At 36.4% G+C, this 15,527-nt stretch overlaps 1 protein-coding gene across 1 annotated transcript; it reads left to right on the top strand.

Annotated features, from left to right (window-relative positions):
- Positions 1-511: 511 nt before the first annotated feature.
- Positions 512-14,937, top strand: TAF1B (TATA box-binding protein-associated factor RNA polymerase I subunit B). The gene is made up of 12 exons (XM_019050186.2): positions 512-775; positions 1,639-1,740; positions 2,335-2,437; positions 3,209-3,434; positions 4,055-4,211; positions 4,727-4,833; positions 6,261-6,437; positions 7,403-7,632; positions 8,458-8,659; positions 9,977-10,173; positions 11,113-11,353; positions 12,648-14,937. The coding sequence occupies exons 2-12, from the start codon at positions 1,645-1,647 to the stop codon at positions 13,243-13,245; spliced, it is 2,334 nt and encodes a 777-aa protein (XP_018905731.2). The 5' UTR covers positions 512-775; positions 1,639-1,644; the 3' UTR covers positions 13,246-14,937.
- The last annotated feature ends 590 nt before the right edge of the window (positions 14,938-15,527 follow it).

Below are 15,527 nucleotides of genomic sequence, written 5' to 3'. Positions count from 1 at the left end.
TTGCCGCTGCAAGCTCGAAACGCGCACTGACGCCTACAAACCTAAAGAGATACTTCAAGCATTGCGCAATGCGTGCGGTAGCCCTTTAGGTTTGTAGGCGTCAGTGCAAGTTTCGCGCTGGTAGCATGCCGCGCCGCCCCCGACGGACGAACGATTTCTTGCGGGGAGAGCTCCCTGGTGGAGAAACTCGTACATCGTGTAATTTTTTTTTTTATTTTTTTTTTTTTAAATTTTTGACTTTTAAAATTACACACTGGTCGTGTGTAGCAATAAGTGAACTCTCTACGCTAGATGAAGTGTAATAATGAAAGGCAGGTCGTGCGCCATGCGCGCTGCGGACGGTACATAGCGGCTCATGAAAGTCTTCCCTGTGCTCTGTCGCTCGACGGATGTACGGTGCGTCATTTTGAATTTCCCGCGCAAATTTCAAACGAAATGTGCGGTAGCCAATCATAGAGTACTCTATGTAGCCAATGAACGTGAGGTTTGGGTGTTGTGTTTTGTTTGTGAGAATTTTGAGGTTAGGGAGAGCAGAAAGTAAACAACATGTGAAAACTGAAGGTTTCTTCGTGCTGTTCGTGCTTCTGTGTTCATGCTTGTGTTAATAATTTAATATCAAACTTCTTCTTTGGATTGATACATCTATGATTACATTAAGAGTTTGACTACCTTTTGAAGTCTCAGCTTCATCATTTTACTCGTTAAATGGGTACCTAAAGCCTCTTGATCTTGTTTGACCTGTTCTGAGGGCTCCTGCTAGCTCAACCTTTAAAACGTAAGAACATATTTTTTTTAGCTTCTTTTCAAATAATGTAACGCACTCCACTTAAAGCTCTTCGGTTTGAGCATTGCATAATAAAGCATGACCTCTAAGCCGAATCTTATGTTTGAAGTCTCATGTTTCTCAGACGCATGGTGAAGGCATAACACCATTTTTTTACTAATCTGTTAAGTCCAGTAAGTTTCAAATACTCTCCTTCTGTAAGTCTACAACCAAAGTCCTTGCATAAAAGACATTGAATTATGTAGACTCATGTAGTCCTAGTTCGGAAAAATGAAACATTGCTCTTAGGTTGTAAAATTATATGTTCCAAAACTTTTCTTCTTCGGAATTTTGTCTGAAAATGGACTCGAAACGAGATATTCGCGAAAAACTGAGCGCACGAATGAATTCTCCATTGCCTTTCTGCAGTCTCTTCAAGTGCTTGGGACACACGCTCTCTTCCCTTCCCCGCCCGCCCATCATGGGGCTCCGAGAGACTTGTCTCGCTCTGCCTGTGCTAAACCGAGCCTGACGCACGGTCTACGTGATTCAATGTCTTTGCCTTGCATTGAATACCCAATTCCTTCTTCTACTTTCAGTGAATCCTGTTTCATCCGTTTTCGGTGGTTAAGGGTCATGTAATCCCTGTGTAAAACAGACCCATTCTTGCTGGTCATCAGTCATTTTTTACCTCTTAAGTATCAAATTGATGATGTCTTTTCCTGACTTCGGTCAGTGTCTGTAGAAGTGACTCAGGCACTCCTCAAAATTGCTCAGTTCTTTTATTATCGTGGAAATCAAGTGTATTTCAGGATATTAATCAAGTGGACCTAAACCAAGAGTGATTATAATGTCTTTATCACCTTTCTGTGCAGATAAATATGCCCGAATTCAGTGCTTGTGCTGTGTGTGGATCCACTCAATACTCTCTGGACAATGGCATGTACTTTTGTGATACATGCGGTACTGCACTTAATGTAAGTCACTCAGAAGAATGTTTACTTATCTGTTCATTAGGACTCAACGAACACTCTAGTAAAAGTCATTCTGTTTTTAAAAATGTGTTTCGTGAATTTTTGCATGAATAACTTCTTCATTTACTGTCCAAGGGAACAGATATCTCACTCTTCAAAAACCCAAAATTGAGTTATAAATATCAGAGCATAGATAAGTGCTGGACACAAAATTCTAAAAAATCTTGGGGCTAAGTAATACCGTGGAAAATGCTAAGCAGCATGCAATATCATGCCTTTCGAAGTTTGCATTTAAAAATAGTAATCTTAGTAGCCCGCGTACCGAAGTTTCTCCATTTTGAGAAAATACTGTTTTGTAATTTAGTTATCTACTAAAATTTTGTGAAGGAGTTGAAACTTCTCGAGGGTCTGCTATTTTTTAGATTTCATCCAACATCATATTCCCTCTAGCAGCATTCTGGTTTCGCATTGTAGCTTACACAGTAGTCTTTCCTTTGCCCTTACATGTTGATTTTTTGGTTTGTTTAATTTTCAGTTTTCACCGCAATCGCTCTTGCTTTCCCCCTTTTTCCTTTCATTTTTCATGAATTTTTTCAGGATGTGTCACAACTAGTCGATGCAAATGATTACACAAACCAAGAGATTGAAGAGGAAGTCGAAGCAGTTGTCCCTGGTAGTGCTTCCATCGGTGTCAATAAAAGTAAGTCTTTGGTGAAAATCTTTGCTTTTAAATGTAGCGACTGATTTTCTAAGGTTTAAGCTTAGTCATATTTGATGAATGGTAGCCCAGATTGCTCAGCGTTAGATCACTTAAATACACCCAAACAAACCCAACGGTGCTGCTTATCAATAGATCAGCTCACCAGTCATGGATCACTCACTCAAAATTGTTTCAATTCATTTTCATTAGCCTTGAGATTAAAGAGTAAATATGGATTTTTTTCTCAAAATTGTTTGATGTGGAAGAAGCAGAAAAAACTCTTATAAATTGTTTTCACTGATGAGAATTGAAACAGATGTGTTTGGCAGAATATGGACATCACAAGTTGAAAATGAGCAGTGTTGCCGTAGTGCATGGAGAACTCAATAATTTTACATTGGTTTAGTGTAAAAAACAGCAAATATCTCGCACCAAACATGCTACTCGAAGCTGTTGGGTGGCAATGTTGTTTGCTTTTATCTATGTAATACGTGAATTAAAGTTTCATATTGTTATTAACAAATAAATTTATTTATAGATTCTTTTGATCCAGTTTTACCAAATGGACCCACTAATTCACTTTATGAGTTTTGCCCAATGTAACTAAATGGGTGGTACGTGATGATCATTGTACTCTTAGGTTTTCTGTATTACTTTACACAGTGGAACCAAGTAGCCCATAATTGGAGTAGCAACAATAATGCCTCTTTTTTGAGCCATCATGAGGGCAGTAAATTGAGCTTTTAATCAACTTTTTGTTTCTATTTTTAGGACAGGTCACTGCTCATCAAAAATATTTTTACGAATATACATCCTGGGAAATTTACAACTATGCACTGAAAGGATGGGTTGATGAACTCATCCAAATGGGCATTGATCCACAGTTAAAGGTTGTGGCTCTGCAAGTTTGGGCAAAAATTTTAAGTTTATCAAAAGTAGCATTTTTCTCTGAAGATAAGACTGAGAAACCACGGCTTGGAATACATACCAATAAACTGTAAGTTTTCATATATATCTAGTAAATTCAGTTGTTCAATATTTTCTTAGAGGTGAAAGAGATTGATTAGATCAAGTTCCTCGAAAAAAAAGCAACTTTTTTGGGTTATTTCTTGTTTCTAATGAAGAAACTAAACACAAGCATTCCATGTTCAACGGATGTCAGGCAGGCGCTAATAGAATTCCTTGCTTTTATTATTTCAATTTGATCGCTATTCTGTTTTATTTATTTTTGTCACTAATGAGAATCTTGCAACAAATAGCTGATTTGATGACCAGATCATGAGAGGTCTTGCTGACCTATGATTTGGTCTATTGGCTGAAGCATCACACCACCTTTGTTCGTAGAATGAGTTATAATGGTTTTGAAATACTTCACAGAACTTTTGGAATTTAAGGATCGGAATCAGCAAGCCCGCACTGTATCTAATTTTGCTGCTGTGTAGTTGATTTATTTCAGAAATCAGAATGCTATTGGTTGCCTTTCATATTAACATTTAAATAGAACTCAAATCAGCATTATTTCTGAGAGTCAATGAGGTTTCTCTCCGCTTAACCTATACCCGAAATTGCACCCAGAGAAACTTCTCCAAGTTTCCTCTTTTGTTTTCTATGTTTTAGTGATGCTCATATTTTGTACGGAGTGAAGAATATAAAGAGAGACCTTTTTGGGATAACAAATAAATCCCAACTCCTCAGAGCAGGTGGAAAATTGAAAGAAGGAAAAGAGCGCAACAAACGTAGCAAAAATAGAACTCAAGTTTTAAGGAAAGATTTGGTGAGTAATCTTTCTATTTTTCTTTTTCCTCTCCTAGTCGAAACTTCATGTGTTATTGCAACTCTGTGTAGGAAGACCTTAGGAATCTTTTTGGGCAGCAATTTTAATGTTCCATGCTAACTTCAAGAAATGGTCGCCATAAAACCCAAAATCCAAAATGATGTTGTTTCTAAAAATTCTGTAAATTCAGAATCAAAACCATGGGTTTTTGCATAACTTCATGGTGTTTCTACACTAAGTCCCGCAGTGCTTTCCTTGGTCTATAGGGAATATTTCCCCTCGGAAATTTGAACTCTACCAATTTGGACTGATATTTTGCAATGAGCTATGTTTACTTTCACGTTTCTTCTGATAAGGAAGAAAAGTTACGGAGACAAAGAATCAAAGAGGACACAGGAGAAGGGAGAGAAAAATTTGCTTGACACCCTATTTCCAATTCTTAGCACGTAATTTAAGTCACAGTAGTTTGTGTTGATAAAGTCAGAGTTTTTATACTATTTTGTCTTTAATTTCAGATGAAACTCCACCAAAAAGAGCAAGAAAGTGCTGCTTTAGAAGCGAGTCAAATGAGTCAAACCTTGGATAATTTGATGGCAGATGATTTAGAAAAACGGAAGAACACGTAGGTGAATTTCTATTGAAGTACAAATGTCAACAGAATTGAATGTAAAGTTTCTAACTCATTCAGCTGAATTTCGTTGCCATGACATATCTGAGTATGGTTGTGTGTTTGTCCAGACTTGTAAGGAAACTGATGTGTTCCCCTGTTCCCCTGAAATTTGTTTTGAAAGATTTGAAAGAACATAACTGTTGTGCATTTCAAGTAATCTTCATTATACTTTTTAAGAGCTGTCCACTTCTTGAGAGAAGGAATTGAACTTAAAACGGTTGTATTTCAGGAACTGAATATCTCTCAAAAATGATTTTGTGCTCATTAAAATGAAACGTATATCAGGGAGTCATTACGGGATCAAGTTGTCAGCGAACAGACAGATGTACCCTAGCGCAGTGGTACCTTGTGAGTTTATTTTTATTAAATCTTGGGCTGATTCTCTCCTGTCTCTTGTGCTGTGTTAATTATGTTTTTTAAAGCTCTTCTCCCGTCTTACTGATCCTAGGAGCGGGAGCTTATTTTGAGTGAAAGAGATTTTTTTTTTTAAAAGAAAATAAGACAATGAATCAACCTTTAAGAAAAAAAACAAAATTGAAGGAAAATTTTCAGCTTTCAAAGTCTGTAGAAAAATTCTTCAATAATAAAAATACTTTCACTCTTTTGGTCTCAGAAGCTACAAAAAAATGAGGGCTTTTCCCTCATCTTAATTGCAATCGCAAGTCCAGTTGATTTCTTTAGTCGCAATTGAATTAAAAAATTCTCAATTCAACAGCTCTGAACAAAACTAGTAGTGACTGGTTAAAATCAGTTCCAACCATCGCCTTGTAGTTGAAAGCCAAAATAAGAGGAAAAAGCATGTAATAAAAATGTTTTTTTCCTCATATTTTAGTTTTTGACCGGTCACCACAAGTTTTGTTTGGCCATAATGCATATCAACGGTGAAACTCCCGAACCTTGTATCTCGTTCGCCGTGTTTTGGAATCTCCGCTCCCTTTTTATTTTTTTAAAGGAGAACAAATCAACATTAAACCTTGAAGTTTTCACAGAATTTTCTTCGCACAAAGAAGAAAAATGAAGGAGGTTTTATAGAATTGACGTTAAGGTGTTCTCTAATAAAAAAGTAAACTATGACAGGAAGTCTGCAAGTCGCAAACCGAGATACGTGGTTTGGGAGTTTCACCGTCGATATTTTTCTATAATATTGTGTTTTGACCAAAGAAAAATTCGAAAATTTGATTTTGTCCGGTCAAAATCATTAGTGACCAGACAAAAATAGTTTTGACCACATTACAGGTTTTGACTTCAACTTAACTATTTAGTGAGACAGCATTCACTAATTTTCAGTAGTTTCTCAGTAAATTTTACTCTGCGTTCAATTCTATGCTGTCTAATCAAATCTTTATGTTTCATCTTTTTCTCTGCTTTCTTTTTTTCAGGGTCCTCTTAAATCCCAAAGCGAAAAAGGCACTCGATGAAGCAATTAAAAATGGAACGCCAGTTGACACCAAAATCAAAGATGAAATTTTTCCATTTAACCTAACAACTTTAATAGCAGTTTTACGATGTGCTTTAGTCATCATGGACACTGAAGTACTTACCTCAGATTTATTTCGGTACTCTTGCTGTCTCTTTGTTTTTTCACTCTAGTATTATTTCCATTGCATTCGGGAGATGCAGCTACTCTCTAAATTTTCATTATAAATTTTCAGGCACATACATCTAATCAACGGATGGATTGAAAATCACAATTTTGTAGTTTGATTTTCAGCGAGAAAGTGCTGAAAAAGAGGTCTGAGAAAGCAACATGTAAGGTTGCCAATAAGCTTTCAGTTAAGATACTAAAGGTACAGCAAACAAGGCGCGCAATCTGCCGGGCGGAATGCCCAGCGACCGACAACGGAAAAATCTGTCATACGCTTTTTGCATGGGCACGGCTAATAAGCACTGGAACGGATACGGCAGAACGCCCTGCGAATTCCGCCGAGTTTATCCCTATTTCATGAGTCAAAACGAAGATTGATGAGGGAGGGCGCGAGCGCATGACACCAGTCATTGTTCTACAGTGCTGACGCGCGGCACAAGGTCGTAATTAAGTAGTGTTTGTGTCATTGTCCATAAGTTTGCGGGTTATAAGATTCAAGAATGCCCCTTCCCTCCTCTGCACCTGGAAAACTGCACTCAAAGGCCGTCGGCCAAATAAATTGTGCATATATGCAAATCACACAAACTCCTCCTGCTCTATTTCCTCTTACAAGAAGCTTACAGAAAGTAAATAATTCATTTTACACAGCACATCCCCTGTGAGTTAACATCGAAAACTGACCGGCCTATATGATGGAATGAGCGGAATAAGGGAGTCAATTCTGCTGCTTATTTGCCGGGCACAACAGAACCGAATCTTTGCTCGACTCGTCGCTTGCTTCAGTGTCAGTCGTGGCGGATTGTGCGCCTTATTTGCCATACCGTAAGTTAGAAGTTGAATTTTCAGCTCCTTTCAAACCTCTGGCTTTTATCCGATGCATCACAATGTGTTTTTTTCCAATCTGCGCCTCCATCTGAAAATCTTTTTTTTTTGCAGGCTAGCCGAAAATAAATTTTTATCATTATTCCACATTGCTAATTTGGTGCCTGAGCACATTTTAGCCAAATGTGACCCGATGTTGTACAGTCCTTCAACTCATTTAACCATGCCCAGACCTGATAGCGTCGATACAGAGGTGGCAGCCCTACTAAGGTATATGAATGTCACCTACCGTCCAAATCTGGGGCAGCTATGTGCTAGGTATTGTCAGGAGCTCCAGTTACCTGGTCAGTAAAGTTTGTTTAATAACCTTGTGTTCAAGAGATATCAAAGGATAGTTTGTGCAGACATTATCAAAATGTGTTAATTTATAGTGGAACTTCCAAGCACTAAAATATTTAATCATCTTTTTGAAGTCTTTGTTCATCACTACGTAACATTTTATATGGTTTGTGTGATCAGTCAGAAACCAAACTTTGCAAGCCAACAAATGATCCGATGGACGTTTTTGTGGGCTTATCTGATTGCTGATAACCTGCTGAACACACGGGTTCTCACAGAATTTGATCATTTTCAGTAATTTGCTGTTGACATTCAAGTAATGATTCTCTTGCAAGCAAGATATACAGCCAAGTGTATCTGTCTATATAATAACATGAAAATGACAATGGGCACATCAAGGAAGTCTAAAATTCACACATTAGTTTGCAATTAGCAGAGCCTCTAACGCGCCTTTTTAAATTTTCTGGCGTCCACAGGCAGTTTTTCTTAGTTGCCGACGACCAGGTTCGCAAGAAACGCACAAAAACCGAACCTAACTAAACGCAAGATCTTGCAGATGCTTTCAATTGTTTTCAAGTTTTTGCTTTCCCTTTGTTTCTGTTTTTTTGCAAAAACAAAAGCCTTAAATCAATTGAAATTATACGTAAGGAATGTCTGTAACAGTTCCTATTATTATCTGATTTGGAACAAGTCTTCAATTCTAATGTTTGAAACTTTTAAATTTTGATTCCCGACAGGAGTGTGTGAACTCTTTGTCATCTTCTTACACGAGTACTTAACTCTATCATCAGTATCAACGAGTAATTTACGGTTGTGTTGACCTTTTTCAGTGATGGTGGTTGAGTGGACTCAGTTGATCATAAAACTTTATCCTGTCAGTGAAATTGTGCCTCTGAAGAGGAATACACTTCATTACAAGTATAGGTATGACGTAATTGTAATGGCTTGCATCATTTTCGTCATGAAGCTATTCTTTTCTCTGGACGACGTCACCGAGTATGAACAATCTAAAGTGGCAGCCGCAATCAACAAGTTCGTTTTATTTCATTTTAATTAGTTTGCTACATTATCTAATTTTATTTGCATAAAATAATGGTTCATAACCATAATCTGTAACCATTACCAACTATCAGTACTGCCTCTTGCCCTCCCTGTGTGTTGTGCAGTTACCTGCACCCCTTCCCCTCCCTCTAATTCGGAGTTCCTATTGGGGCCTCGGAAATGAGAAGAGGTCTTTGAATAAGAGCTGTCCTAATTTTCCAAGAAGTTTTCTGATACTTGCGCACCATTAACTTAAATGTTCATAACTTCTAAACGGATCGTTGCCCAAATATTGAAGAATAATTCCTTGCAAAAATGAAATATGAGGGAAAATTTTCAAACAGCGCCATTGAGGTTGAGGGTTTGGTGGTTTCACCATCGATATGCAAGTTTTTTCCATCTCAAGTTTCTGATCTGAAGTTTCTGAATGTAGTTCTTTTTACTTAATCTATGAAGAATTTTGAACTCTCATACTAGAGTTTATTTCAACAGCAGTATTTGAACAATTGTTTGGGTCACAATGACGCTTTGAAGGAATGAAATTCATTTCTTTGCATTCACGAATACCTACTATGTCGAAAAAAAGATGAAGGAAGAAAATGAGTTTTTTATTCTTGTAGAATCTAGTAGATGAGAATGGACCACTAGACAAGGTACAAATCTAAGCATTCTGATATTTGTAATTGCTTTACCATTGCACTTGGAGTGCGCTTTGTGCCACAAGAGTTGCAGAAATCAACTTCCTAACAAGATTTTAACATTTTTATTAAGCAAATGGTCACGAAAAAGTCAAATTTCTTGCGCACTCAAAGTACCCTGAATCAAATTGAGCACTGGAAGCTTCTTAATAGGCAGTGTTGCTTCCCCACTCTGTGTTGTCCAAAATGTGAACATTGTACAATAGCTGAGTAGAAGCGCCGATATTGAGGTTGTCATATTTTCATCCTGCTGAGACTGCCATAGTAACATATAGTATGCAATCCAACTAAAGTGAATCATGTTTTTTTTTTTTTTTTTATTTTTTTTTTTTTTTTTCATTCATTGATTTTTATGAGCAGAAAGTTTGAATTGATGCGTAAAAAAGCGTTAATATCTGCGTTGGGAGTTACTTTCATTAATTTTCGAAGTACAAATCAAGCTCTTCGTCAAATTTTCATGGAGAAACATACATCAAAATGCTTTTATTCACACCTTGTTCATTAGTCTATTAAAGCTGTGTTTTCAGTGCTAAGATTTCCAAGATGTTTTCTTGTTTCAAATGTGATCAAACTTTATCAGAGGACTTAAATCTATTTTTGTGTATTGCAGGAAAATTAGGAAACACAAGCTTGACGAGCCAATTCTGTTTGAATGGAATGAATGGAGGAAGTATATAACTTGTCGGAAAACTCTTATTGCATTGCACCATTATCCAACTTTCTTAAGATTGCATCAGGATAAGATGTTCGATGCTAATCTTTTATTAAGGTACTGGCAGAAACAAGTTCTACCTCCTGGTGTTCGGAGTAAGTAAATTTCTATACAGAGATTTGTTTGTCTTTGTTAAACTGAATTTATACTTTAAAACCTCCAGACATTTCTGGATTATGTGATTATGATCGCTTGCTTGGTTGCCAGTGTGAAAAATTGGAAAGGCTATGAAAATTGGGATAGCCATTTCGCAAAAGCATTAAAATTGAGTGTCTCCGTAAAATCTCAGTAGAATTTGCATTCTGGTATACAAAGTTGCTGCTGTTTGCAGTAAAAGAACAAAAAATGGTCATAGTTTTAAAAATTTTTGGGAAAAAGGGGTTTTTAACATGAGAAAGGCTGGGAACTTCCTGCACTCCTGTAGAACCTCATTTACTTCGGACTTAGTGTTAGTTTGAAATAAAATTATACGAAATAATCAGAACTTTTGAGAATCTCACAAACCACTTATTTTTTCTCCGGAATTTAAGTGCATTTTCACACATAATGTAATTAAGGGAAACCCTAAATTCCCATCCCCAAGGGACAAAGACTAGCAGTTAACTTTGCTCTCTCACTTTAGGTTCTCAGTGCCAACGAAAATCTGTGTGATGTTTGGAGGTTTATCAGTATATGTAGTTTAAAAATCCCTATTTTGCACTCGCCACTATATGTATTTTGTAATGACTAGAAATCATTGTTTAATGAAGTCAATGAGCACTGATCGTTTGTGGAAATTAATGAAAAACCATGAACAAGGCCAGACTCATGAAATGAATAGAATTTCGAAAAATTTGAGTTTACTCTTTTGCATTTTAAATTTATTTACAAGTTTCAGCTGTCAGCAAATGCCGTTAGATGTTGCTCCGAAATACGCTCCAATAATTTAATTTTAAATGCAAGAGAGTACGCTAAAACTTGAAATTTTTTAAACTTTTTGCCCTAAATTATGTAGGTTTTTGCAGAGTTATTAATGAGTCTCCGTTTTGATCTAGGATCTGCTATGGTGGACTTCTACTCCTCCCTGTTGAAAGATCTGGATCCTAGTCTGGAACTGAATACTGATAAGAAGCTAGTTTTACCTGATCTCAACTTGCAGCCCTCTTTGACTCCTTTTTCCAGTCTTTCAGAAGAGTTGCTATCCCACCACTCAAATACTATCTCACCAGCTGTTTTGACTCTACTGAAGCAAAATTTTCCCGAAACTTCGGTCAAATTTCTAGCAGAAGAGACTTAGTAAGTTTATTTTTTTTCCCAACCTATCCAGAAAATTTCCAGCAGATGTGATAATGCAGGATTTTTAGTAAAATAGAATGATGGTGATTCTCTCAGAAATCTTTGAAAGTTGTACGTTTAGGCTAGTTGTTGCTCTATCATTGAATAGATGCTTCTAATTGAGCTGAGCCTTGGTCCATACAAAAGGAGCCTAAGCCCTAAATCACAAAATTTACTTTTGTTCAGCTATGGAACTACGGACTACTCAGCTCCTACTACGGAACAACAAACAATACAAAGCATCTACTGTTGCTGTATTCTCATTTATCTTCGTCAAAAAGGACAAAGTGAACTTCAATTTTATCTCTCAGATGACTTAATTGACTCGCTTTTTTTTAAACAATGTAAATCATCTGCTGTTTCCATATTCGTATGTAATTTTTTCAAAAAGTAAGCAAGTATTCTTCATTTTTTTTTTTTTTTTTTTTGAAAATGGCGCAAGTGACATTCCTTTTTTAAACAACTTAAGTCATGCAGTCTTTTCATTTATGTGTTTTTCTTGTTAAGAGGGACCTAAATGGTCTTGAGTTCTTTTTCCGTTATAGCCAAAGTTGAACACTTTTTTTAACGACATTATTTATTCTGTATTTCCATATTTTTCTTTATTTTCCTCCAAAAGACGTAAGGCAATATGCACAGTGTATATTCAGAACAGGCAAACTTCATTCATGATGAACAATTTGTATGACTTTTATTTTTTCAATTTATATCATTAATATAAGCGGGGAAGGATTCCACCATTTTTTATTTCACTCGAGCAGTTACCAGATTGTGCAATAAATGTGAATATTTTGCATGGGTTTGAACTGGGAAAAGTGCTGAAAAAGCAACTTATCTGGCAACAGAAGAGTCCGAGAGGGACAAGAGGCTGCCTTCCTGGGAAAACCCATGATTTAGCGGGAAATGTCATTAAAACAAATTGGTTCCGTTTGAAGCATCAAATGTATACCAAGGAATGCTATCATAGCTTTTAGCATTGAAAGTATAAATATTCTTCAAAGGAAATGCATACCCTTTTTTTATGAAGAAAAAAAAATAAGTTTTGTCAAATTCTGAATATTACCAACCAAATTGCCGTCAAAATTCTAGAATAGAAGACGTAAAATGGTCTAATGAAGATAATGTTGTGGATAACACTAAACAACCGAACAAATAAAGTCTTGAAGTTTTTATTTGAGCCCACTTGGGGTCCTCCCTCCAAAAGTTGTTTCGTTTTGAGAAGTGGTCATTGTTTCTATTCTCTTCTTTTTTTTAGTTTGCAGAAATTGGCAGAGAAATTGGGTATCCAGGTCTCAGTAAGTGATGAAATGAATAAACTCTTGTCCATCAAGAAAATCGAGGAAGTTCAAAGAATGGACCGTTTCCCGACTCAAGGGGTGTATGGTCTTCCAGCGGTATCATGCAAATTTGCCCCTTTTTTTGTTTCTGGTAAGTCCAAAAAGAAATTAGCTACGCCTGCACTGTCTCAGACCTCGAATTTACCTCCAGAAGCAATGCAATTGTTGAAAAACCGATTGGATTCATGCCAAGCCCAAAAGGAGGCAGCAGTCACCTCAACTGCCAGGAAACGGAGGAAAAATGGAGAGATTAATGCTGCCGGTGATTGTTCAAAATCAAGCAAATCTTTTGAATTAAACAAGACAATGACAAACTATTGGATTTTGCACATCAACCCTTGGAAAACAACCAGCTCAGAGGTGGCTGAGTTTGATGTACACCTCACCAAACTATTTCCAAATTCATTTGTGTGGTTGCTGAGAGAATGTTGTTTTTTACTTGACTGTAAGATCACTGATTTGTACCGAGAAATCTGTGATGTTGAAGATTTGCTGCTAGGAAAAGATTTACCCTGAGATAATGTCAGTCAGTCTTGATAGCATAGCTACTTGGACATAACTCTCCTATTGTTATCGATAGCAAAATTAAAAAATTAATTCGCAGCATTGCAAACTTCTAGTCATGTTTTATCCCGATGAAAGAAAACAATCTCCTCAGTCGTTGAAATTTTGTTATACTTTTTTTTGAAAATCTAAAAATACCTATTCTTGAAAAATAGCATGCGGAAATGCCAGTCCCCTTTTTTGAAAATGGAGTAATATGTTTGCGAACACTGGGAAGATAAGTGGCAAAGTAAAACTGAGACAAGCATGTGTTGAAAAAAAGAATGAAGCAGCTAATCAAACTCTTACATCTATAAGATTTACATTCTCAGCAGGAGTACAGAGAGTTCTTATTTTTAGTACTCCCATTTCTCAAACTGACTTTACAATATCCAAAACCCCAAAATTTTTCGAAAACCACTTTTTCCCTTAGATTTCAAAGCTGACTCCCTCATTATGCCACAAATTGTTAGTAAACCATCTAAACCATCTGTATTTCCTTAACCAAGGAGAGTCAAATTTTGTAGAAACTTTTTCTTACCGATTTTTCTAAAATTGTTGAGACTTTTTACACATTATGTCAGTTTAGGTTCGAACTGTCTTTTTTTGGAAAAATTGGTAAGGAAAAAGCTCTACAAAATTTGATAAAGTACGGCCGATAAAGTTAACAAAAGAAGTGAAGAAGAGTCAAGTTTCCAAAAACTTGTTTGCTGCTGATGCTTTGACAGCCCCTTGTTTCAAAGAACTTCAAAGTATTCCGATAAAAATGTTTTTTTTCATGCTTTGGAACTTTAACTGTCATAATTTTTTATTCTCCTGCAGTTGTAAAAGTATAATTCTTGTCAGCAAATAATATAATTATTGTCTTGCATTATTTTATGTCAAGTGTGCTTAATGAATATATAAAATGGAATGGATGGATGAGACAAAAATAAAATGTGGAGACAAAGTTGAAGCTAGTGTAGCTCAATGTATTAGTTGCAATGTATTTTCGGAAGATCAGGTTAAAAAGTTTTTCTCCGGGTTTTCAGTTTAGCAAAGCTGTCAACCAGAGCATCAACGTCTAAATTGATTATCAAGTCTGCCTCGATGTTTAAAATTGCCGTGTTGTTTAGTATCACTCCAACGAACGATCATCCTAGCGCTCAAGGCCGGACCTAAGGGGCGGCAGCTTTGCCGCTCCCGTCAAGCGTCAACTCCCTTCCTTCATACATTTTGCCGCTCATCTTTTCACTTCGCTCCGTCTCTGTCTCCATTTTTTCCTTTTTTCTCGCTTTAACTTTCAATTAATCCAGTGCCAAAATTTGCCGCTATGGGCAAGTGCCCCAGTGCCCTATAGGTAGGTAAATCCGGCCCTGAGCATCAAGCTAGTCTAAATGAAAACTCCATGTATCTTGTTCTTAGTACACAAATTGAGGTTTTGATTTTTCAGTTTTGCTACTACAGACTCTGTGATAAGTGAAAGTAAATGATTTTACAATGATTTTTTTCTTCCTTTTTTTTGGCGATGATTGCTTACGGTAAAGCTATAGGAGGATCAATCTCCATGTTAATTTTAATTTAGTTTTTATGAATCATCAACGAACTTGACCCCACTCAAAAGAAATTGTCTTTAATTTTATTGTTATGATGTATTGTATTTTTGTTAATTTTATATTTTTTTAAACAACCATGTTCCTCATAATCAAGTGTGAAATGAGTTTTTCAAAATACAACTAAATTTTACACTTTATCTGACATGTAATTACTTGTTCTCATATTACTTACCCTGTCACCTAGCCTTGGAGGAAAATGAGATAAGTTTTGAAAAGGAAAAGCAATGGAAAATTCTACAATTTTACAACTGGAGTTTGCGTTAGAACTACTGCATTAGAAAAGATTTTCATGTCTATCGATTTTCAAGATTGCCGGCGGCCTGGAAAACCTGGAAAGTCAAAGAATCGAGGGTGACCTGTGGACCGATTATTGAATCTATGTAGATACGATATGACAAGACATAGCCCTGTCTTAACGAAGTAATATATGTATTGCATTTCAATGTCTTATTGTGCTGCTTTACACTTTTAATAATTGGCTTGCTGAGAAAATTAGGGAATTCATAGGAAAATTTAACAGAAAGCCAGTGAAATTAAAAGAAAAAAATCTGAGTTGAAGTTTTGATTGAAGGCCAGGAAAAGTCGTAGAATTCGAAAATTTTTGAGTCAAGGAAAAGCAAAAGAAGTCAGGGGGCATTGAAAAATGCCCAAGTTATGGAA

Source organism: Bemisia tabaci, chromosome 4, assembly GCF_918797505.1.
Source record: "Bemisia tabaci chromosome 4, PGI_BMITA_v3".
NCBI classification, from domain to species: Eukaryota; Metazoa; Arthropoda; class Insecta; order Hemiptera; family Aleyrodidae; genus Bemisia; species Bemisia tabaci.
This window is presented reverse-complemented; position numbering and strand designations above follow the sequence as displayed.

What these genes read in the sequence shown, in the direction of transcription:
- TAF1B (XM_019050186.2), top strand. Translation starts at nt 1,645, where the DNA reads ATGCCCGAATTCAGTGCTTGTGCTGTGTGTGGATCCACTCAATACTCT. An exon ending in CATGCGGTACTGCACTTAAT is followed by an intron (nt 1,741 to 2,334) that starts GTAAGTCACTCA and finishes GAATTTTTTCAG; the next exon opens with GATGTGTCACAACTAGTCGA. An exon ending in TCTACCTCCTGGTGTTCGGA is followed by an intron (nt 10,174 to 11,112) that starts GTAAGTAAATTT and finishes GTTTTGATCTAG; the next exon opens with GATCTGCTATGGTGGACTTC.